This window comes from Mya arenaria, chromosome 10 (assembly GCF_026914265.1).
Source record: "Mya arenaria isolate MELC-2E11 chromosome 10, ASM2691426v1".
NCBI lineage: Eukaryota > Metazoa > Mollusca > Bivalvia > Myida > Myidae > Mya > Mya arenaria.
In genome coordinates, this window is record NC_069131.1 from 55,712,803 (window position 1) to 55,735,924 (window position 23,122).

At 34.1% G+C, this 23,122-nt stretch overlaps 1 protein-coding gene across 2 annotated transcripts; it reads left to right on the forward strand.

The window, feature by feature from the left end:
- The first annotated feature begins 704 nt into the window (after positions 1 to 704).
- LOC128204074 (uncharacterized) lies at positions 705 to 23,122 on the forward strand. Of its 2 annotated transcripts, XM_052905416.1 has the most exons (24): positions 705 to 825; positions 1,849 to 2,008; positions 2,610 to 2,682; positions 3,200 to 3,346; positions 3,699 to 3,862; positions 4,304 to 4,414; positions 4,621 to 4,731; positions 5,284 to 5,425; positions 5,887 to 6,029; positions 6,543 to 6,712; positions 7,165 to 7,296; positions 9,395 to 9,544; positions 10,057 to 10,077; positions 12,257 to 12,353; positions 13,075 to 13,248; positions 13,847 to 13,986; positions 14,287 to 14,348; positions 14,691 to 14,847; positions 15,456 to 15,708; positions 16,619 to 16,782; positions 17,875 to 18,070; positions 18,693 to 18,860; positions 19,243 to 19,359; positions 20,117 to 23,122. In XM_052905416.1, exons 2-24 carry the CDS (start codon positions 1,901 to 1,903, stop codon positions 20,228 to 20,230), a joined length of 3,114 nt encoding a protein of 1,037 aa, XP_052761376.1. In that variant the 5' UTR covers positions 705 to 825; positions 1,849 to 1,900; the 3' UTR covers positions 20,231 to 23,122. The 2 variants fall into 2 exon arrangements, with proteins under 2 accessions (XP_052761376.1, XP_052761377.1); XM_052905417.1 differs by lacking the exons at positions 705 to 825; positions 10,057 to 10,077.

Here is a 23,122-nt window from a genome sequence, read left to right on the forward strand (position 1 = left end):
CAAACTAGCACAACATCACATATCAGAGTGACTCCTTGTTTTGTCGTATTTCATGCATGGTCATAGTACTCGAAGCTTTAAAGCTGCACTCTCACAGATCGAACGTTTAGACAACTTTTTAAAATTATTTTTTGTCTTGGAACGAGCCGATTTATGCGAAAATGCATGGAAACCAGTGATATAAGACTGCTGACAAAAAAATCAAATTTAAGTTAAAAAAAATGATGTTTTATGCATTTTTCTTAAACCGTTAGTAACACTTTTAGCAATAAAAAAAAATAATTTTTGAACGGAAATATGATAATAATATCTTTTGTCAACTCAACAGTCTTATCATATCACTGCATGGTTTACTGATATTTACGCCAAAAAATGACTGGTAATGGCATTTTAATTTTCTGTTCACAAACTTAATGTCGATTTCAAATATTAATGAAACCTTTACACATATCTATGTTTACAAGATTCACTTAACTAACAACCATGTTGTTGTTTTTACATTTTGTACTCCACTGTTAAAAACATACGTTCCTCCAGGACATATCAATCAGTGTACACTATGTTTCTGTATATTGTCAACATGAGGAGCAAGTGTTCGAATAAATTCATCTCATATATTCGTATAATATATCAATAAACTGCATAACCATGTATAGTCAATATAAATTTGGGTAAACTCATCCTTCATTTCAGATCAATGAATTGTTTTTCAACAGATGAATTTCACACAAATAATGGTGTAAGGTAACCTATCAAATTACTTCCCCTATCATGTGACGTCACCGTATCCAAGATTGTTTACAAATGGCGAACATAGGAAGACAGGTGCGATTTTAATTGATTTTTCTTTTGCTTTTAAAAAAATGATTTAAATGTAACGATTATAATAGAATTTCGAAAAGACAACATTAGTTTACGATAATGATTGCTGAAATGAAGAAATCACCGACAGTTTTGTTTCTTTTATTATGTTTGATTACAATTTGTTGTCATTTTATAGTGAACATCATAACAATAAATAAATCTGTTCTTTTTAAACTTATAAGACGTAAAACATATTATAAAAAAAATGTCTGTGTTTTTATTGTGCATTCTATACAGTTATATTCGTTTCAATAGTGTACATAAATTAACTTTTCTTTTTTGACATAATTAAAGGTAATTTCAATATTATTGATTTTATAAATTTGGTTCAGTGCCAGGTAAGATGGCATTGTATAGATAGAGATTAAAGCCCACTGTGTTTAAATTGGTCTTTTGAGGTAGAAGGTTAGTTTGCCAATGTTGTTATAAACTTAAAGTAGTTTCTTATTTGTTAAAAGTTTGGTTGTTAAAAGTTTGCCAAAATTGCTACATTAATTGTATCACTTCATGACAGTATTTTTTTTAAATTGTCAGCATTGATAAGCTTTTCAGTTTAAAAAACAACAACAACATTATTACAGTACATGTTTTAAAGCAATATTATCAAGTGAAAAACAATGAACTTGATTATTAATATATTTTTAACTTATATTTCATAATTTGATAATTTACTCAAACTTAAAAAAAAATATAAGTATTTTTTATGATTATATTACCATGCTTAGGGAAGCAAATACAATTATAAGGTGTTGCCACAATGAATTCACGGATACAAAAAATGTTCTTCACATAAATATGATTGGCTTCATATAAATTATGTAGTTTTTTAGTGAACAATAAGTGAAGTAATAAGCTGCTATTACAGGCATTTGGTATAAATTAAAATTTAAGTACATGTACTTCTACATGTACATGAAGCTAACAAAAACATATACTCTAAGCCTCTTCATCTTTATATTAACATGACTTCTATTTTCCCAACAGGAAATTTAACTAGACTGCACAAACCATACAAGAGAACTACGCACCAGTCAACATGGCTTCAGGAGGTCCTGGGGATAACATTCCCCACAGCCGGATGGCGCCAGAGGGAGACTCGGGTGAGGACAGTGACAACAATAAGAACACTACTGTAACAACCAAGGTATGTCTTAAATGATTATCTATCTTTGCAATATGCAATAACCAATGGTATGTTAAATTCTGATCTAATAATGTGTTTTATTGGTATAGGTATCCGCCTCTCACCCAAGGAGTCTTGTGGGTTCTATCCCTACCAGGGGTACTTTTTCATGGCCTCTCTAGAAGGACACATTACGGGCCTTTGCCAAGGAAACTGAGATGATAATGATCTTAAAAGCTATCAGCTTTCTTCACAATTACACTAAAATAAATTAGCATAAACTAACTTCTGGATGAATATCTGTAATACCCTACTGCCAGAATCGGGGGAGGACAGTGAATGCATCAAGAAAACGGTCACTACTAAGCTATGTCTTAAATGTGTAGGTCTGTATAATTTTTGGTGAGATGAATATCAACGTGCAGCTGTAGCTGGAACTTGGATTCAGGACTGTTCGGTATCATAACTTGATATGTTTCAAAATGTTAATGATTTTTGCCCATAAACCTGTATATCAAATGAGAATTGATTTTGCAAACACCCTGTCAAAACTATATCTTTTAATAATTTCTTTTATGTTAGAAAATAACAAGTTCACCAAAATGTTATCTTATTTCTACAGGTGACAAAGACAGAGACAACGACAGAAGAAACAGTTATTGAACAGCACACTGAAGAGGAGGAATTTAAATATGGTAAGAAAGACACAGGCAAACAATTACTGCCCTGATAGCTCAATGGTAGAACGCTTGCTTTAGATGTGGAAGGTCATTGGTTTGACCCCGAAGCGTCAAACCGAAAGATGTTCAAATATGGTACCAGTAGCTCCCTTGCTTAGCACTCAGCATTAAAAGAGTAGTACATGTATGGTACTGGGAAAATGGTGAAGTCAGTACTGGTTAACCCAGGAAAGTTGTATCCCATGAATCAGTGTTTTAAATTGAGTATGTTAAAGAACCATAAGGTCTCTTTGCAAAGAAAAAAAAGACCTTTACAAACTTAATCGAACTAAGCAGACAATTATTACAGTTGTAAAACAAAGTTTTTTTTGGCACATAAATAAGAAGTGGTTTTATAAACAAATGTGTAAATAGACTTTTACTGTTGCAGATGAACTGCTTTATACAAATCACAACTATCTAGTTCATCCTTGATTTATATTTTTATTATTCAAATATACTGTCATTTTAATTTTATTAATGCTGTATTCAGCCCCTCCAAAGTTTGACAGCACGCTGCCGGACCTGTACCGACTCCTTGACACGATGGAAAAAGATGATGGTGATCTGTCAAATGTTAAACAACCTCCGTCACTCTTCTCCCGACCTGAACATGTCGACAAGTACCAGAAAATCACCAGTAAGTCGAACCCTATGCACCAACCATGTACATGAACTTCCATTGAAATTTTACAATTAATGTACAACCTTCTTTTCCTTGATTTTGGGAAGTTCAACTTTCAAAGATTTAACTTTTAAATATCTCGAACTCATAGCGTTTTTCATTCTCGTTCTACTTTATTATTTTAGATAAAAGAATTTGCAAGGAAAAACACATATCATTTTAACCAATGACAAAGTGGAAGTGAATGTGTGAGATTGGTTTGGAATGAAAATAGATACTTGCGCACACCTTAAACTGTGGGTTGGAGTTTTCGAAACAAAACATCTAGTAATTGTGGCCTAACATTGCCTTTTCACCAAATTTTCAGAGCTTAAGCTTGAAATGGAGGAACAAGAGATGTCCCCCTACCTGAACCAGTTTGAGGACGGTGTTAAAGATGACCTGCTCATGATTGGAAACGTTTCGCTGGAGGATGTACAAGCTGAGGAACGACAGCTCCGAGATGAACACATACAGTACCTAGAGCAGGAGGTTAGTGGTTAATTAACAAAGTCATGCTTTGCTAGCATCAACAGATGTTCAATGTTGGAAGCTGTCACATGTGGTTGATCAGTAAATTATACTAGCTGAATGAAAGATTATTTACTGCTGAAAAGTCACATGTTATAAGGGAGTGCCCTTCTGCACCAGAGATGAATTAATATGTTAATATGTAGTTGTCTTGACAAACATAAAGTTACCAATAGCAACAAGATCCGAATTGGACAATATTTTGAATGAAATTTTATTTATTTGGAGACTGTTCAGTTTATCTTGGATGTTTTGAGGCTATAAAGAATATTTGCTCAGATTACATAAAATTGAATTAAAAACTGAAAAATAGCATAGCAAAAAACATTTGTAAATGGAAATTTTGGTTAGGTATGAAGTTAAGGTTACTATTTTAAAATTTATAATTTCAACCTTTTACAGGCAGCGAATTCCCGGGAGAGAGAACAGGAGGTTTTGCGCCGGGAAGAGGCAGCCAAAAAGCGTGTAGCAACCTACACCAAGGAAGAACGGGAGGAATTACAGCGAAGGGAGGTATGAAAGTAATATTTGTAAAAAAAAAATGATTTTTTCACTAAGTTAAAAATTCAAACTACATGTACAAGATGCTTTTTGATTACAGCCCAAGAGCCTACCTTAACCGAGATAAGTGAAAATGCATTGCCATCTACTTGCGGTGTTTATGCATTGTAAATTGTTTGTTTAAATTCTTATTGCTAACCAACTATGGCATATTTCAGGAAATGTTACGTCAGAGAGAGAAACTCCTGATGGAGAGACTTCACCAGGCTTTCAGACGTGCCGAGAGTCAGCTGATCAGTGTCCTTGAACGCAGGAAGGGAGAGGTCAAGGTCAGTAATTAAGTCTCCTTCTTTTATATCTGACAAATTTTATTATTAATAGCATATATGTAATAGATGTAAAGGTGTATTTAACAGACCACCTCTGAATTTTTTTCCCCCAAAACTGAAAAAACATGCCTCCGCCCCCCAAGGGCTAGGGTGACTACCCCACTCCATAACTGGTAAAAAGGCCATGTTCTGTAATAGATTAAGTATTTTTTTTATAAATATAGATTTATTGCGCATGAGGACAAGACACAATTTAAACAAATTTATACACTGGAAAATAGATATATACAGTAGTTATGATTAGGATGATTACCAATAGATCGCTTCCGACCAGTGGCCAATCCGCTATGATGATCAATCATTTTCTGTTAATTGGAGGATGCTTGTAGATGGTCAAAACACGTGGTAGAACACAGCAGACACAATTAAACAAATTAACAAGTGCCAATCAATAAGCATTCAAAAAACTATTATTGTTCATAAGTTATGTCATGATAGTCATAGTTGTATTTTAAAATATTAAAATCATAAAGCTATACATATTACATTCAGACATTCTATGGGGATCTGATGATGACAGAGACACAGTACGGAGGCAGTCGGGGTCGTCGTTGGAAAGTGGACTGGAATTTGACCCCGCAGCCTGTACAAGTTAAGCTGAAGTGTCTGAGAGGAGTCAAGGATAAACTTCCACGTAAGTTTCACTTACCATCATCTCCTGGTTTATCGTTTGTTCATAATATTGGAACTGGTGGCAAGGTTGGAAGGTAGACTGGAATTTCACCCCGGTACAATTCAAGGTCTAATGTGTGCGTGGAATCAAGGACAAACTTCTACATAAGTTTTAGTACCATCATGCTTCTAAATAAGTGCCAAACTATTGGGAAATAAGAGGTTGTGAAGATACAGCTGTACTGTGTAACATAGACGTCCTTAGCCGAGCTTTCACTGGCTGTTTTGCCCCTTATGTTGGTACACCCTGTAGATGGCGGGGCAGGTAGTGGTGTGAGTCATAGTTAGAGGGTATACTGAAATTTGACCCACAGCCAGTACAAGTCAAGATTCAATAGTCTAAGGGGGGTCAAAGATACGCTTCTTGATAAGGTTCTATATTCAATATCTTCGCAAGTCTGATGTATGATTGCATATTTTCAGGTGGTCGTTATGTGATGATGGTGTCCCTGTATGATCGTATTGGTGGGAACATTCTTCATTGGTCTAAGATGAAGGGCCAGCACTGGGGTGGAGCCACTCTTCCTATACACCATGAGGGGGCCTTCTACAATATGGAAATGAAGGTTTGCCTTTGTTTGTTCTTTATTTACAGTATTATATTAAATTTTAGGCCCTGTTACATGTTCATATTATAATTAAAATAATATTTTCACACTGGACAAAAGCATGTACACCATGCTACCCCAGAGCTAAGGCCAGACATGGTGGTCATATTGGATTTTTTTTTCGAAATATGAGGCCCTGTTAGATGGTCATATTTAATATCTGACACTTTTTTTTCATTTTTTTAAGCTGGACCAAAGCATGTTTTCTGTGCTACCGCCAAGGCAATCTCTGAAGCTGGGTATGGTGGTCACGTTTGATTGTTGTTTTCTTAATATGAGGCCCTGGTAGGTGGTTATAGTTGATCTCTACATTTTTTCATTTTTTTTAGCTGGACCAGAGCATGTTCACTGTGCTTCTCCCAAGACAGTCCCTGAAGCCAGGCATGGTGGTCACGTTTGATTGTTGTTTTCTTAATATGAGGCCCTGGTAGGTGGTTATAGTTGATCTTAACATTTTTTTCATTTTTTTAGCTGGACCAGAGCATGTTCACTGTGCTGCCCCCAAGGCAGTCCCTGAAGCCGGGCATGGTGGTTGTGTTTGAACTATTCCTGCTACGAGGCTCCATTGTCTCCACTGACAGGGTGGTCGGCTGGGGATGCTTCCCAATCTGTGACGCCCAGTTTGATGTTATTGAGGGAAAGTAAGGGAAAATAATTAAAATAACTTTTTATAATTAACATTGATTTCTATGGCTTCTTCCAAATCTATGGTGCTCAATTTAGCAAAACAAAAAAACAAATAATTTTTTTATTGATATCTATGTTTTTTCCAAGAAAGTGATTTGCAACTCATGACCTAGGCTGGTATTCAAAAAACATCTTTATATTTTCTCCACAGATCTCTTTGTGTTATGAATGGTTCTTCCACAGGACCATATTTTTTTCTAAAAAATAATAATCAAATAATAGAATTTATCTAGGGGACATATTGCCAGAGACAAAACAAACTTGTATATAAAGGCCCGTAATGCTGTTTTTCATAATTGTTTAGTGATGCCTCTTTTTTGACTGAAAGAAACAGTTGAGCATTGACATTTTCTATGCAGTACTCTTGTTTAATGATTGGGACTTTCACAGAACAGTATTTTTTCAGGTACAAGATCCCATTCCTAAGAGGTGAGATGGATCCACAGATTGAGAAACATGAGACCATTGAGAAACTGATCGCCTCTGACCTCGATCACTGGCTGTGTAACCTGTATCTGGAGATCGTCAAACTCCCAAGGTGAGACTTGCATGGTCATAAGGCCTAAAAGAAAAACATTTGGTTCAAGTTATCTGACCCTTCTTACGAAATAATCGCCAACTCCACTGTTTTTATAGTCAGTTTGTAAACAAAAAAAGTGTGTGTTTTAATATGAAGTTTAAAACCTTTAAAGCTTTATACTAAAGATAACTTTCACACCATTCTCCAATGATGACAATTCAATATTATATAAAGCCTAATAAAAAAGCCTATCTACCCTACACATGTACCTGTTTTTGAAAAGGATGTCACCCTTAGGCCAAATAAAAAAAATGTCTTGTTTCTGGTCACATGCCTCAAAAAAAACAGGGTCGGTAGGTAGGTGTGAAATAGTATAGCGTTTGATAAATGATGAAATATTGTCTGCCAATACAACATCATCAAATATGGCTTAAAGGAAACTGGACACAAGTTTATAACCATATTTATGTATTTATTAGTTTAACAGAACAACAACAGCACTATTACATGACAAGAAGCAACAAGTCCAAGACTAGAATTTGAAATAATCTCAAGAAACAATTGTCATTCTTTGTCAGAAAACAAATATAAACATGGATGGAAGAAACCGTAATACTGGGTATTTAAACATCACAGAGACAAAATATCATTTTATTAGATTCAGTGATTTATGCAATGCATAAAACTATGTCTGTGATAACCTTTAGCTGTATATTTTTTTATGTTTAATATGAAAATTTTGAGTCAGATATTTATCTAAATATTTTTTTCACAGGTTTTATAAAAAATGATGTCTTTGTTCTGATCATATTTACACACACACGCACGCACGCACGCACGCACGCACGCACGCACACACACACACACACACACACATATATATGAAAATAATAATAAAATGACATGTGTTTATATGAATAAATCTATAAACATTTTCACCTGTTCATTATTCATTCAAGACTTCCCCATGTCCCAACCCCACAGACCAATTTATCAAGGTATATATATATATGCATTCATAGCCAAAACAGTGAAAACTTAGATCTGTAACATACTATGTTAAGCAAACAGATTTGACCCTGATCAGACAGCTCATTAATATGTTTTATATCTGGAGCTCTTTTTATCTAAATGACCACAGTTCCTACTTTATTTATTAAAAGCAAACTGATCAAATAACCCAGATAAGAGATCGCCCCTTCATTCTTCTATCTGCTTTAATTATAGTATCGGGCACCTAACCAAGTGTAATGTCAATGGTTCTTCATACAGAAAATTAATTTTAATCCTTTAAAACATTAAAAACGAAGGTCCAAAAATGAAACGTTTTAATATGACGTTCGGTATTTGAGAGAGACGAAGTATTTAAATCCATTCACTCAGCATAATGATTCACGCTTCGTCGGCATTATTTTGCCTTAATTCGTCCGATTCAAATAAACCTTGTATATGTGTATAGATAGTCTTTTGAATTACGAAAATGTCGGTGCCAAAACTGTCATTCTCGGTCGAGGCATTATTTGTTTTACGATGGCCCTTTTACGATATCTAAACAACCATACAACTTACCGAACATTTAGCTTCAAGTCGGACATTTTCTCGCTCGCCATGTAAATCGATGAAAAGACTTTTTATTGTTGTTTGCGAATGGGCAACTTTAATGACACTACAACCGTCGAAGTGCGAACATTTGTCTATTTTTATGGCTATCAAATGCGTAACAGACGTTGTCTGCGCAGGGCCAGCCATCTTCGACACGTCCGTATAAAAAACACGTCACGAATATAATATTACTGTCGGATAGTGCGGTTTACTCTTCGGCGCCGGGACCGGGAATCCCGGCTCACTTTACGCTAATTATAAAAAACGGTCTTTACGCTTTAAAAAAAAACGGTCGGGGGGTAAAAAGTAGGGTCGGTCGGGTGACCAGAAACAAGACATTTTTTTTATTTGGCCTTACCAAACCATTTCATTTTTTTTTGCTTAAATTTACCTGCTTACTTTAGCAAACCAATAGGAAAGATGTTGTACTATGGTGTTGTCCATATTGTCAATGTTTGTCCAGTTTTCTGTATCCCCTTGTCAATGTTTATATATCTGTTTGTTCATTCTTCAGATATCTGGGTGGTATGAAGGAGTACGAGGTTGAGCTAGAGTTCTCGTCAGCATTGACCGCCTACCCCGACAGGCGTCGTACCGGTGGGGAGGAATATCGAGATGGGGAGGCACCAATGCTGGGCTCACAGAGTGACCTTAGTAGTGACATGTGAGTAATGAATCTATATCCACCCTAAAAGCTCGGAAGTAGAGCATCCTTTTTGGCTGCATGAGGTCAAGGGTTTGCAAATTGCATTAACTGCTTTCTCATTTAACTTAATTTGGAATTTAAAGTTTGACTTTGATCAGTTGTGAGTTGTAATGGTGTCATGACAGGGTCAAGCCATAATGCAACCAATTAGCGTGGGCAGACCTTCATTACCTCTACTAAACAAACAAAAGAGTAGTGTATCCACTGTATAGTCCCTTCTATTAACCTAAAACATTTGATAATTTTAGCAGCAGTTGACCAATAATAATAAGACTTTATTTTCTAAAAAGATAATAGCACATGCTTGATTTACTAAAAAAACTTGCCTATGATTTTTCATAAGTTTACAATTTAGTATTAGGTTGATGTATTAATGCTTATTTGATAATGTAATTAATTTCGGAGGCATTTTTTGAATAGTTTGATTCATTTATTCTGTTGTATATTTTTGTCTTAAACAACTTTTGCAGCAAGCGCTTAGAAGATGAGAGGTAAAGCGGTAGAGAGTAACATAAACATATACATAGATATACTGATATTTACATACACATGTATGTAGTGGAGATATGAAATCCTCACAGCACTGAAAATTAACCCTGTAGGGGAAAATTATTAAATTAAGAAGTCGGACACTCTACCAGGTCGCTATTAAACCTAGCTCAATAGTGTGACAGTACAAGTGCCCCTGTATGCATATCGAATACCCAGTTACATTTAGCTTCATTAAAAATTATTGTCCAGTTAGTGCAGTGGTTAGCGCACTTGCTTCTCAACAATGTGAGTTGCTTATGACAATTTCTTAATTATTAAATCACAATTTGTCTGGCCATTCCATTGCTGGAGGCATAAGATTTTTTAAGTATTGGAAAATTGTTTAGACAGTTTGTCCTCTGTGTTGAACAGATCTATTTTTCTCCAACCTCAGATACGTAGATCCAATAATTTAACCTTGCTATAAAAATTCTTATCTTGCCCACGGGCGAAGATAAAATGCCCATATTGAACTCCTTTTTAATGGTCACCACATTGTTATTACCTCCCTTGTTGAAGACTGTCATCTGTAGCATCATGGAAACCTTGTCTTGTTGCAATATTTAAAACCCTGATTAATTATTTCTCACTTCAAATGTCACTCTCCTTAGAACTATTTAAAGACCGATTTGACTATTAACATAATCTGAATCACTGCACGCATATCCATGACAACCATAAATTATCACATATCCATATGCAATTATTTCCACTTAGTACAAAAGAGTTCCAGCAAAAAATACATTTTTACTTAATTTTGTTTCACTGAGGTGGGAGAAAAAGCATCTACCATAGCCGCTCATGTAAGATAGGTTCATCCCAACCCTCGCACAGGGTGTTTTGTGGAAACTCGATAAACCTCGTTTCTGCAAAACACCCTACGCTCGGGTCGGAATGAACCTATCTTACACTCTCGGCCATGGAAGATACTTATAATCTTTACACTTGTTGAAAGTGTTATACTGTTTGTAAGTAATGGTATATTTTACAGAGGTTCTGAAAGTTCAGGATTAAACCTTATATAAGAATTGTTTTTTGCATCGACATTTGCATCGAAAAACAAAAGGAAGTACTTTTAAATGAATATAAGCCCCTTTACCTTGCTTTGGGCATGAATTCCTCAAACTCAAACATACCCCAGGAGATGTTTCAATTTGACAATTATCAGCTGTTCAAAACCCATGATTATTGCTAGAATTCATAGCCAGGCCTTGTTGCAAGTTTTAGAAAGATAGGAACAAGTTTAGCATTCATTATGTTGAGAGGTTTGCCGTGTTATTGTAGACCTTAGATTATAGAAATAGCTTTCACATATACCGGTAGTTAAAAATATGCACTTGTAGAAATGATTGTATAAATTACAAAGTGTATTATGTATTCCTAGTAATCCTGATTACAACCAGCAATGAAGGATGACACTTATTAACATGTAATTTATTTTTAGAAATTGACATTGTTTATGTTTGACGGATTGGTCAGAACTTTAATATATTAGAGTTAACGAAATTGTTAACAGCATGTAGGGTTAATTTTAAGCCAGATTTTAAAAATGGCGTGTTGCCTCAGAATAAGGGAGGAGAGGACATTTTGTATCAGGCTATAAAAAGCTTAAATGTTATGATTTTGAAAGAATAGGCTAGGCATTGTGTTTAATTGTAGTAATCATAGGTTTCAACTGCAAAATATGTCTGACAGTTTTGTATGATTTTTAATGTTTTATTAGTTTTAATCAAAATAAAAAAAGATCATCTTAAGCATTTATTTTTAAAAAAAAGCAGAAAGATGCTCATGCTGGTCTCCATGAGGGCAGAAGTGTGTTTCCATAAAGGACTGGATGCAGCACCCTTCTAAAACCCATTAGCTAAAACCCTACAGGGTACATGCACGTCTGTAACAGATTTATGAATAAATGAGGCAGAACAAAAAAATCCCCCACTTCCTTACCTCTCAAAAATTTAACTGCTACTGGAGAAATTATGAATTGTATAATTTAAAATTATGAATTGTATAATTTATTACCTTTTGATAGCTTCTTGTATCAGCAAGCCGCTTGAAAAAATACTTTTAAGGTTCGGGAATACTGAATATTTATTTTGCCTGACTAATCTATATAAAATTCATGAATGATATCCATTGCAGGGGGTCACACGCCAGTCTTCAGAGCTCCGACATTCCCCCGGAGTACAGCCTGCAGACCAACAGGACAACGGCTACTGTGTCAAAGGTCAAATTGGAGGTCTGTACATTTATATATAGTCGTTGTAGTTTTGTTTGATTGAATTCATAAATCATACCTTAATGATTGCAATATAAGATTCCGACATAAAAGAAATTTACATATAAACTTGTAAAATGGTTTTCTGTTATGTTTAAAGCCAATTCTTCCTTTATGAGTCGAAGTATGTGACAATATACGAGTCCCGTAAAGCTCGGAATGATCAAAATGAAAATTTCTTTCATGAAGACATTAAGCAGTTCTTGATTGCAGGATTCAATCATATATGGCATTCATAAGGACGGTACAAAAAGAAAGAAAAAGAAAAAAAAAAATATTCAGAAATGGTATCATTTACATTATATTTTTTTAAATTAGGTCAATTTCAAAACATGCAATTAAAACAATATCGCCAAATATGTGATACCTACAACATAATGTGTTGGTCTAATATTGTCAAGATATGTAAATGAATAATATATCATTATATGATCTAAGATAAGTACTATGCATCCTTTCTAGTTAAACTAAATTGTTTTCACAATCTAAGGGTCTAATGAGTAACTACCATATTCAGATAGAAAAAAACATTTTGGACTATAAATTATACCTTCCCTTCTCAAATATTGCAAGCTGTATGAATCCTGCAAGGACTACAAGGGAAAAAGACCTGATAAAAAATTATGACCCCTCAAAAGAGCAACACATGTTCTAGATCATGAATTCTATAATCCATTTTTAGGAGTCAAAGAATGCGACCATGTATGGGTCTCGCAAGGTGCACAAAGATAAGAAGCTCGACCTATTGCTGATGGAAGATTCCGACCCAGAAGATAGCGAGCCGGAAGATGACAAGGCCAGGAAGAGTGAGCAAGACTTTGTCAAGGTCAAACACATGCCGGGGATGTATTTCAAGGTCAGTGAGCAAGTTTACGGCTTGTCAGTTTTGGGACGAAAAAAAGGATAAAGTCTAACCCTGTTGACTCGAACTCACAGGGACCAGCAAAAATACCTCGAGCCTCAGAGAATTTGAGTCAAGAGAGATTACTTACATTCAGTTGAAAGAAATCAGTCCTTTACATCCTGTTCGTTCCAATGATAAGATTTAGGCCAACAGTGCTCAACTGTATTGTAATAGCTTTTGTTTGGCAGCATTGCCGTCGTTATCATAGTGTAGAAACTATAAACAAGAACAATAGATTGTTAAGATATTTAAATGAAACATGCTACACATGATGCCAAAGACAATAAGCACATGCTTATCAAGGACAAATACTCAGACTTAAATAATTATTAAGTTATGCCCCTTTTTCAACTCAAAAGATTGACTTGTTTAATGGCTCTATTGTTTTCATCCATATCATCAGTTTCTGTGTTCAAAGCTAAGATAATAAAAAAGAATGCCATTTTCTCTCCTAATTAAGATGGGTATTATGGAACCTAGGTACCAGCTATGAACAATACCCCATCTTAAATATTCTATAAAGTAATTGTTATTTTTATTTTTATTATAGAAATATGAGAAGAATCCTATGGATGCCTACCAGGAGAAGTTATTCTCTATTCTGCCAAAGACGGCTATAACAGAGCCGACGTACCAGCACAGGAAACTGACGCACCTTGAAGAACTGGAGAAACACACATTCTCTGTCCAGTATGTCGAGAATGGTTATTCATTATGACTTAAGATATACAATGTACATTTATTTGAGTTTTGGATGCTCAGTGACCTCAAACTATTTGGTATCATCTGATAAGGGTGGGCCAATCATAATTGACGATTTTTTTTCCTGGCTACCGGGTCATTTTGAAACCCCTTGATTAGTGATGCTCTTGTTCCTTCATTCAGTTTGAAAAATTATAATCAACCGTTTTTGTAAGATTATCATAATGAAATCGTCTGCATATTTTATTATTATCTTGTGCATTGAATTATATTAAAATTACTTTTCAGGGCACCGATGGCAAATTTCGGACAGCTGTCTAGGGCGGGACATGAAAAGATGGAGTACATTGGTAAGTAGAAATATATTCTTACTGTGTGAAACACTATAAAGACAATAAAAAACTGTCTAGTCAAACAATAAAAAATTCTGTTACAGTAAAGAATCATGGCTTGAAGTTGCTTAACCAAACTATTGCACATGTAACATGGCATAAATCATTTATAAGATCTCTGACAGCCAATAGTATCAGGTATCAAAGAGTACACTGAAAAACTAAGAAAATGTCAATTGCCAGTAAAGAAAACAATCTTTAAGAACAAATCATTAAGTAATTCTGCACAAAGGTTTAGTTTCTGGTGATACTATACTTGACCCAAGAACAAGTTATGCATTATATTCTTCAATTTATCAGGTCGTCAGTTCCTCTCGGAGCTTGGTGTTGCCCAATGGCGAGGCAGGGAGTTTTGGGGGATGCTGTTCATGCTGATTATCGTCTTCTTCATACGCATCTATGTTCACTACGCCGGCCAGTGGGTTTACCTGAGTGCTATCAGCATACCCATCAACATGTGAGTTGGACATTTAAACACTGTTAATCCAAAGTCATCAGGACCTAGATAAAAACTTTCTGATTAACAATTTAATATCAGAAAATTATTTTTGTTGAAGGCAAAAAGTCAATGTTTTTGTCATAGCCTTTTGTCTTTGGTTGAGGTGTTATGCAAAAACTTGGTCATTACTAGAAATCTGTTTATACAAAGACATTAATAGGAAACTTGGAATATTTGTTCACTGTGGGATTATGCACATGTTATGCTACTTCTTTAGCCCTAGCTAAAATATTTGTAAATTATACCCCTTGATCATCCGAGAATATCCATAGAACTCAATTACCAATAAATTCTCTTTGGTTGTGCGGTAAGCAAAGTGGTCTGGCTTCTCACCTTGTCAACCCAAGTTCGATTCCTGGCTTGGGTGCATGTGAATTTGGTTTGTGTAAGAGTGATTTATATATTAATTCACAATTGTTGTTTGATTTATTACTTTAAAACTAATACACTCTCTCAGCCCCGAAAAAACAGAGAATGCAGTTGTTCCCCTTTAACCTTAACTACCGATTGTAACACATTACAGAAAATATTTTTTCCACAATTACATTCATTAAATTGCTTTCTAGGTTCAACTTCCTGCCATACTCGGTGGAGCTGAACTACCAAGAAACTCTCCTAACATCCCAACAAGAGATCGCAGTTGTCGCCCTTGGACCGCTCTTCAATCTCGTATTTTTCCTACTCCTTCTGCTCCTGTGCGTCGTTGTACAATGGGTCGTTGATGCCTTTCCAGATTTCGGCTGCAAATTCATCATGGCATATGGAATTATGACCTTCCTGGATCCGTATCTCATCTTGATAATGGATTGTATCCTTCAGGTAGGGGCAATTATTTTTATATGGTACATCGGGCTGATTTTCATATGGTTATTTGGGGGGGGGGGGAGGGGGTTGTATGGTAAATTGGGCTTATTCTTATATGGAACATTGGGCTTATTTTTATATGGTTAACTGGGCTTATTTTCATTTGGTAATTTGTGCGTAATTTTATATGGTTAATTGGGCTTACTTTTATATGGTTAACTAGAGACTCTCAAAATTTGCAAAATTTAATTGAATACTAAGCAAATTTTAGGAAAATAATTAAATTTTAACGTGTTAGTCTAAATAAGTCTTGTTTACATATAATCATGTTTTTAATGCATTATCTCGTATTGAAACGTAGAAATTGACAGTCAGACAATTTATTGACTTGCAAATAGTACATCGTCACAACACATATTTTTTTGTAAACAATTTGTTAACGTGTATGAGCAATGATAATCACAATAATAAATACACATTACAAAATATGTATATGTTAAAAACAACAACAATCAATGAGAAGGTGAACATGGCTTATAAACATAATTAAGTTAATGTTAATAAGCCTTGTGCAGTATGTACTTATTTCCAGCAAAACTACCGGTAGTTGTTTCAAGATATATCACGTTTCTAACAAAATTTAAGGTTTTGAAAAATTGATGGTACGATATGACAATTATTACCCCAATTGTAACCACAATAATTAGCGTTCATGGGTACTATGCAATTATTTCGCTGTAAGTCAAGTTTTTATGGCGCATTCACATAAAATGACAAATGCTCAAAAGTATTCATCAATTGTGAATTTGATGTTTTATTTTTATTTTGGTTATGAACCCACTGCTTTAAGATCTTAAGATCTTTCAGATTTTATCAAGACGCTAAAGATTGCACCATTTCTATTAAAATGATTATATATTTCCAGCGTTACATTGATGACAGCGTGATACCGACGGCAGACTTTGCCAAGTTGTGGTATCACTTTCTGCGAGTGGAGGGATCGGGCTTGGCGGGTGTGTTTATCACATCGTTCCTCTATCTGGGCTTCAACTTTATTGTCGGAGCTTTCCTTTACATGTATTTCCTCAGGTAAGAAGGGGCGAATTGTGTAGGAAGAGCGCTTTTTGAAAGGAACTCAAAAAGCCATCCTTACCTAAGAAACAAACTATATTTCATTTATAGCACTTATGGTTTAAAATAGTATGAGTTAACCAATAGAATAAGAAAGTTCACATTGTTCGTACAGTTCATATTTTGTTTGTCTTCTTGTTTTCTACTGGAAACTTATGACAAAGTAGATAACTATTTCATGTTGTGTGACCTTGAAGAGATAACTTTTTCATGTGTTGTGTGACCTTGAAGAGAGAACTATTTCATGTTGTGTGACCTTGAAGAGAGAAATTTTTCATGTTGTGTGACCTTGAAGAGATAACTTTTTCATGTGGTGTGACCCTGAAGAGATAATTTTTTCATGTGGTGTGACCCTGAAGAGATAATTTTTTCATGTTGTGTTACCTTGAAGAGATAACTTATTCATGTTCTATGACCTTGAAGAGATAACTTTTTCATGTGATGTGACCCTGAAGAGATAATTTGTTCATGTTGTGTGACCTTGACGAGATCTCTTGTTCCTGTTCTATGACATTGAAGAGATAGCTTGTTCATGTTCTATGACATTGAAGAGATAACTTGTTCATGTTCTGTGACCTTGGAGAGATTACTTGTTCCTGTTCTATGACATTGAAGAGATAACTTGTTCATGTTCTATGACCTTGGATAGATAACTTGTTCCTGTTCTATGACATTGAAGAGATAACTTGTTCATGTTCTATGACCTTGAAGCGATAACTTTTTCATGTTGTGTGACCCTGAAGAGATATTTTTTTCATGTTGTCTGACCTTGAAGAGATAACATTTTCATGTTGTGTGACCTTTAAGAGATAACTAGTTCATATTGTGTGACCTTCAAGAGATAACTTGTTCTTGTTGTGTTACCTTCAAGAGATAACTTTTTCATGTTGTATAAACCATGAAAAGATAACTTTTTTATGATGTATGACCTTGGTGAGATAACTTTTTGCATGTCATATGACTTTGAACTGTCCTACCAAGAACTACATCACATTTATGAAGACATATATTGATTATAAGAAAATATTTGAAAACATTTTTGTATTACAGACTACACAACAATGGCCGCCTTCTCGACGTCTACTGGAGGCTTCGCGACAAAGAAGAGAACTTTTTCGTACCCTACGACCTTGAACTCTCCAACCAGGAGCTCCACTACATTGTGAGGAAGGCCGAGGCATGGCGCGGAGAGGAGGGAGAGAGACGCAAGGTGGCCGTGTTTGACTACATCTGGGAGGAAGAAGAGGTAAGTGTCCTTTTGACTTTATACAAGCCTAGTAGGCCATGATAAATTTATTCTATGTTTATCATTATAAGGCAGATTAGGGTTTCACCCCAGAATAAACATGAAACATTTATTAAAGGGCAAAAAATAGGTTGATGCAAAAATGTGTTGTTTTTTATTTTTTATTATTATTTTATGCATTGTATTTATCATGTTTAACTCATTTGACTTAAATGAAGACAACAAAAATACATATGATTTGTGTTAAGATAAAAATATATTAGCCTTTATAACTGTGTGTGTTTTTTTCTTCTTCAATTAACAGCTTTTTAAAGGTCAAAAACATTTGGTTTGAAGAAATAGTAAACCCAACTCACTGATGTTTTTCAAACAATGCTCCTGCCCTCCTGCCCCTAAATCTAAATTAAGCAAGGAAATTTGATTTGCTTGAGCTTTGAATAAAAAAAAACACAAATATTTCTTTCAAGATATATTTCATATACAGGGAAAACTTCAACTTCATAGATTTATGAAATTTGCTATCAAGAACATTTGTTATAAAGATGAATTTGTTTCATGGCACTTCATTAATCAAAAATTAACTTTTTCATATGTATCTCTCATAACTGCTCTCAAATTGCAGATGGAGGACAATGTTTGGAACGAATGCTCTCTTGAGGAAGACGAACAACGTCGGCAGTCAACAAAGCGTGAAATAACAACCCATGTCTCAATACACACAATCCACCTGGACGGACTGCGTGAACTCTACAGGCAGTTTCTGAGGCTGCCCGATGGTGCTGTAGTTGAGGTTAGATACATTTTATGTCCGTTTGAGACTTTGTGCATGATGAATATTTTAATTGAAATGTTAAAAAAAAATAATATTAAATAACATGGGCTGTTTTGGGATAACTGCAATGTCTTGCTATAAAAGATATTTTGCCATAATCCCCATAGAGAGAGCTTTTAATTGTTGTATTCGACAGTTCTATGTTGATTTAGTTGTTAATAAAATTGCATTAAATAATATGGGCTATTGTGCCATAACTCTGTACTGTCATGTTATATGATACTTTTGAAGTAGTACCATGGAGAGAGCTTTATTTTTTTTTGCATTTGGCTGTTCTGCTGTTGATTTAAAGTTTTATTTTTTTTTTAAATTTTATGACATATGCATGTATAATCCACAGGTGTTTGGAGACATGGCCATCCCAGGAATGGACCGTGATATTAAAGAAGCTATGAAGAAGGGTACTCAGGGGATTGAGAAAATCTTTGGCTCCCAGACAAGCCTTAGGGGAAGAAAGGTATAAATGGATTTATTTTGTAATACATGTACTCTGGGTCTAAACTGGTTTAATAAAGAATCTGTACATATGTATATATACAGTCAAAACTTCCTATGCCGAAGTCAAACCTCGGGAAACATTTGGAGATAACAAACATTCAATATAACCGAACCACAAAATTTGTCTATCTAAACCCAAAATATTAAAAAAGTTTGACATAACTGGAACATCTAGATAACAGAGTTCGAGTTTCAACTGTTCAACATTTACAACAGCAAATCATAAATAACATTGCCATTATGAAAAAGCATCATTATATATTTTCTAATTGAAACATACATTATTATTTTTATGTGATGTCATTATGGAACACATTGAAATTATGTAAGCTATTAAGCCGTTTTATGTAATTAGTGCCCGTATATCATGAAATTAGTATATATATCATAAATAGAATATCACATGATCAGTCGAATTTTCTGTATTGACCACTCATGTTATTTCCCCTATTTACAATTTGGAAGCATTTTAGGTGACATGTGTTTGATTTTTATAAAAAAAACTACTGGTACATGTTTGTCTAATAACTTGCTTCCAGTTACATGAATGCAGTTGTTTTTTTTACAATATGCATTCAGTTAGCATTACAGCCTAGCTTTAATTTCCGGTGGCTCGGAGTATTTAGCCGTCACCTGTGAGTATGAGCCAATAATGTAGTCTGTATACCTGAAAATGACTCTTTGTTACATGAATAAAGATTGTTTTTTAACCACAGGTGAGTGGCCGAGAGACAGTCCACACTCGCAGTGGTTTCCGTGACGACGATGACCGTCCCATGTCTGCTGAGTCCAGTTCCTCTTCCTCCCTGCCCAAGAAAAAGATGTGGTAACCAATGACAACTACGAGTGAGGTTGGCATGGAATTGAGTAGTTAAGTTGCCATGGAAACAAGAAATTATGAAAAAAGAAATAGAGGAGTGAACAGAAATGGAGACTTGACAATCAGATTACTTTAATAATGATTTTCTATTTTTTCTTCAGAGCAAACAAATGAAGAAAATTGAATTTAAAGTTGTTTTGTTTTTATTGTTAATTATTGTGATGCAGTTGCGGATATTTTTGTTATGAAAAATATGTCGTATTTTTGTAATAAATAAGTGGAACTAGCATCAGCTTAATGTCGTAAGAGTTTGAATATCAAAACAAATATGAAGTTATAACATTTGTTTAATACTCAATGTATTTACCCCTTTCCTAAGATTTGATAAAAATAAATTTTCAGTTATAAAACTGATTGATAAATTCTGAAAAATACTTTTTGGAATCTTCGATAGCTATTATAAGTGAAAGAAATAAATAACAACTTCGGAAGAACTTTTATCTTGCATTGCAGAATATTGATAAATACTTAGGATTTAGATTTTTAGATTGTGTCAGTGTCTTTGATATCTATAACTTGCAAGTTTTACTAATGACTTTATGCGTCTCTTATTTCCATTGACTGTTATTTAACTATTGCGTATTATACTTTTAGATATTTTAAAAATCATTTATAATATTGTTTACTAATCTTGCCTCTAAGATGTGATATTTTTGTGATATATTTGACTATTTTATTCATTTGTTTTTGTTTTTAGATATATATTGTTAAGAAGACCTTTTCCTACTATTAAAGGGAGAAGTGTTATATTTTACCAAAATAAATCATATCGATAATAAATAACTTTCTAAATATACATAAATAAATATCTTGGAAAATCAACTCTAAATATACATAAATAAATATCTTGGAAAATCAACTTTGCCTTATTGACAGAGGCTTTTTGGCCTGACTCATATTTTTAATAAATAACCTGCTTTATTCTATAGATAATATGCCTGATATCCTTTTACTAACAAAATATAAATATTTAATGACAATCTGTCTGCTTATTGTACATCATGTATTGATTTACTATGTAACTATGTGCTATAATAAATATTTTGTCATCAAGAAAGTCTTACCAAAAATAGAAAGTTTTTATCATATTTGTTTAAGACAACTATATATTAATTGCTAGATTTTCATTCTTTTTTTTTCACCACCTCTTAGATTTTATTGACTCAAGTGAAAATGTTGAACTAGGGTATTTGCCTATCAGTCCAGTACTGTCAAGGAATGGCGTTTATTCATACCTAAGGTGTCGATGTATAACATTCACATATAAAAAGGGAGACATGTTAGGATCCTGTCCGTGGTGCCCCTAGAAGCTCATGTATATGGTCCCTTATGAATTAAGAAAGAGCATGAATACATATTCAAAGGTGAAAACAGTCATTCTAGAAAAAAATAAAAAATAATAATAAAATGTCACCCCCTTCCCCTTTTAAAAAAAAATGAGATGAAAATTTAGGAATTAATTTATATTTGCTAAAGAGTATCATATCCATGTGCATTTATTTAGCTTGTTTTACATATGTATACCTCGAAAACACATGTTTTTGGAACTGCCTTGAAAAAAGAAACATTTTCCTCACTCCATGTTATACTATTGTTTGCAAATAACCTTAGTAAAACATGCTTGTCAATCTGTAAAACAAAGCATGTTCACATTGCAATTGTGTGCTGATGACAAGTTCATGTTAAACTGCAAAAACTAGAAGAGTCTCATTCAACATTTAAAAAACTAATCAAATCAATTAGAAGGCAATTATGCTTTGGGGCGGAGTTAACATCGCCACTAACCAATGCTTCAAAACTTTAAAATTCTAATTACAATTGCAAACAGTAGTACATTTATTTACAGCATTTATATCTATTGAGTTGCAATTAAGAATTTAAAAAACTTGTCTTAATTGAAAGAGTGATATAGCATATTGAATCCAGACAGCTTAATTATGCATTTTTAAACTATTATTGTAAAGTTGCATTTAATGATATATTACATGCATGCTTAATTGTCTATTTATTCTATGCATTTAGCTGTTGATGCATTCTTTGCAGTTTTTCGATTTAATTTACTGTTTTCTATAGCCTATATTTTATTGATGATATCATTGTAACTGCATTTGTTAAGCATTTATAAGCTTGTCTGTTTTTTTTAAACAGTTGGGGTTCTGTGATAGCCTTTGTGTTGTCACCAATGTCATCATCGGTTTTATTTTCAAGAAATTAAAATGAATCTTGGTATACATGTTGTCACAGACAGTATGCACATGTAAAGCAAGACACGTAACTCTGGAATGAATATTCTATTGAGTTATGCCCCTTTATTCGACTAAAAACAAAACATTGGATGAGCATAGAGGCCATCTCAGTGACACTCTTGTTTTGACATATATTTATTACTTATAATGATTTTCTGTGATCTAACTTCTAGATTGTTTATGATAACTAACTTCATTCATTCCCAACTGACCATTCGCCAAAGCAATGATCCAATTATTGATCAACAGATTCTTTGATTGACAAATGGGGTGGTTTCAATATGTAACTTCAGTTAATCTTATGGTCATACATCATTGACTCCATTCACTGTAAATTCCGTTATTTATATCGAGCAATCCGATTAGCTACATCGTTCTTAGATCCAATTAAGACCAGTATTAAATACCACCCCTGGTGAATGGTCAATTGATTTTATAACACCTATATTTAGCCATACTATTTTTATAACATTTACATGTACATTCACCCATTGTCTCTATTAATCGATGTCTTTTGCTGAGCTGCCGGACAGCATGTTTTAGTGTTTATCATTCTACTGTTTTCTATGTAGAATAAAAAAAATATTCTTTTAAAA

What these genes read in the sequence shown, in the direction of transcription:
- LOC128204074 (XM_052905416.1), top strand. Translation starts at nt 1,901, where the DNA reads ATGGCTTCAGGAGGTCCTGGGGATAACATTCCCCACAGCCGGATGGCG. An exon ending in AGTCAAGGATAAACTTCCAC is followed by an intron (nt 5,426 to 5,886) that starts GTAAGTTTCACT and finishes GCATATTTTCAG; the next exon opens with GTGGTCGTTATGTGATGATG. An exon ending in ACATCTGGGAGGAAGAAGAG is followed by an intron (nt 18,071 to 18,692) that starts GTAAGTGTCCTT and finishes CTCAAATTGCAG; the next exon opens with ATGGAGGACAATGTTTGGAA.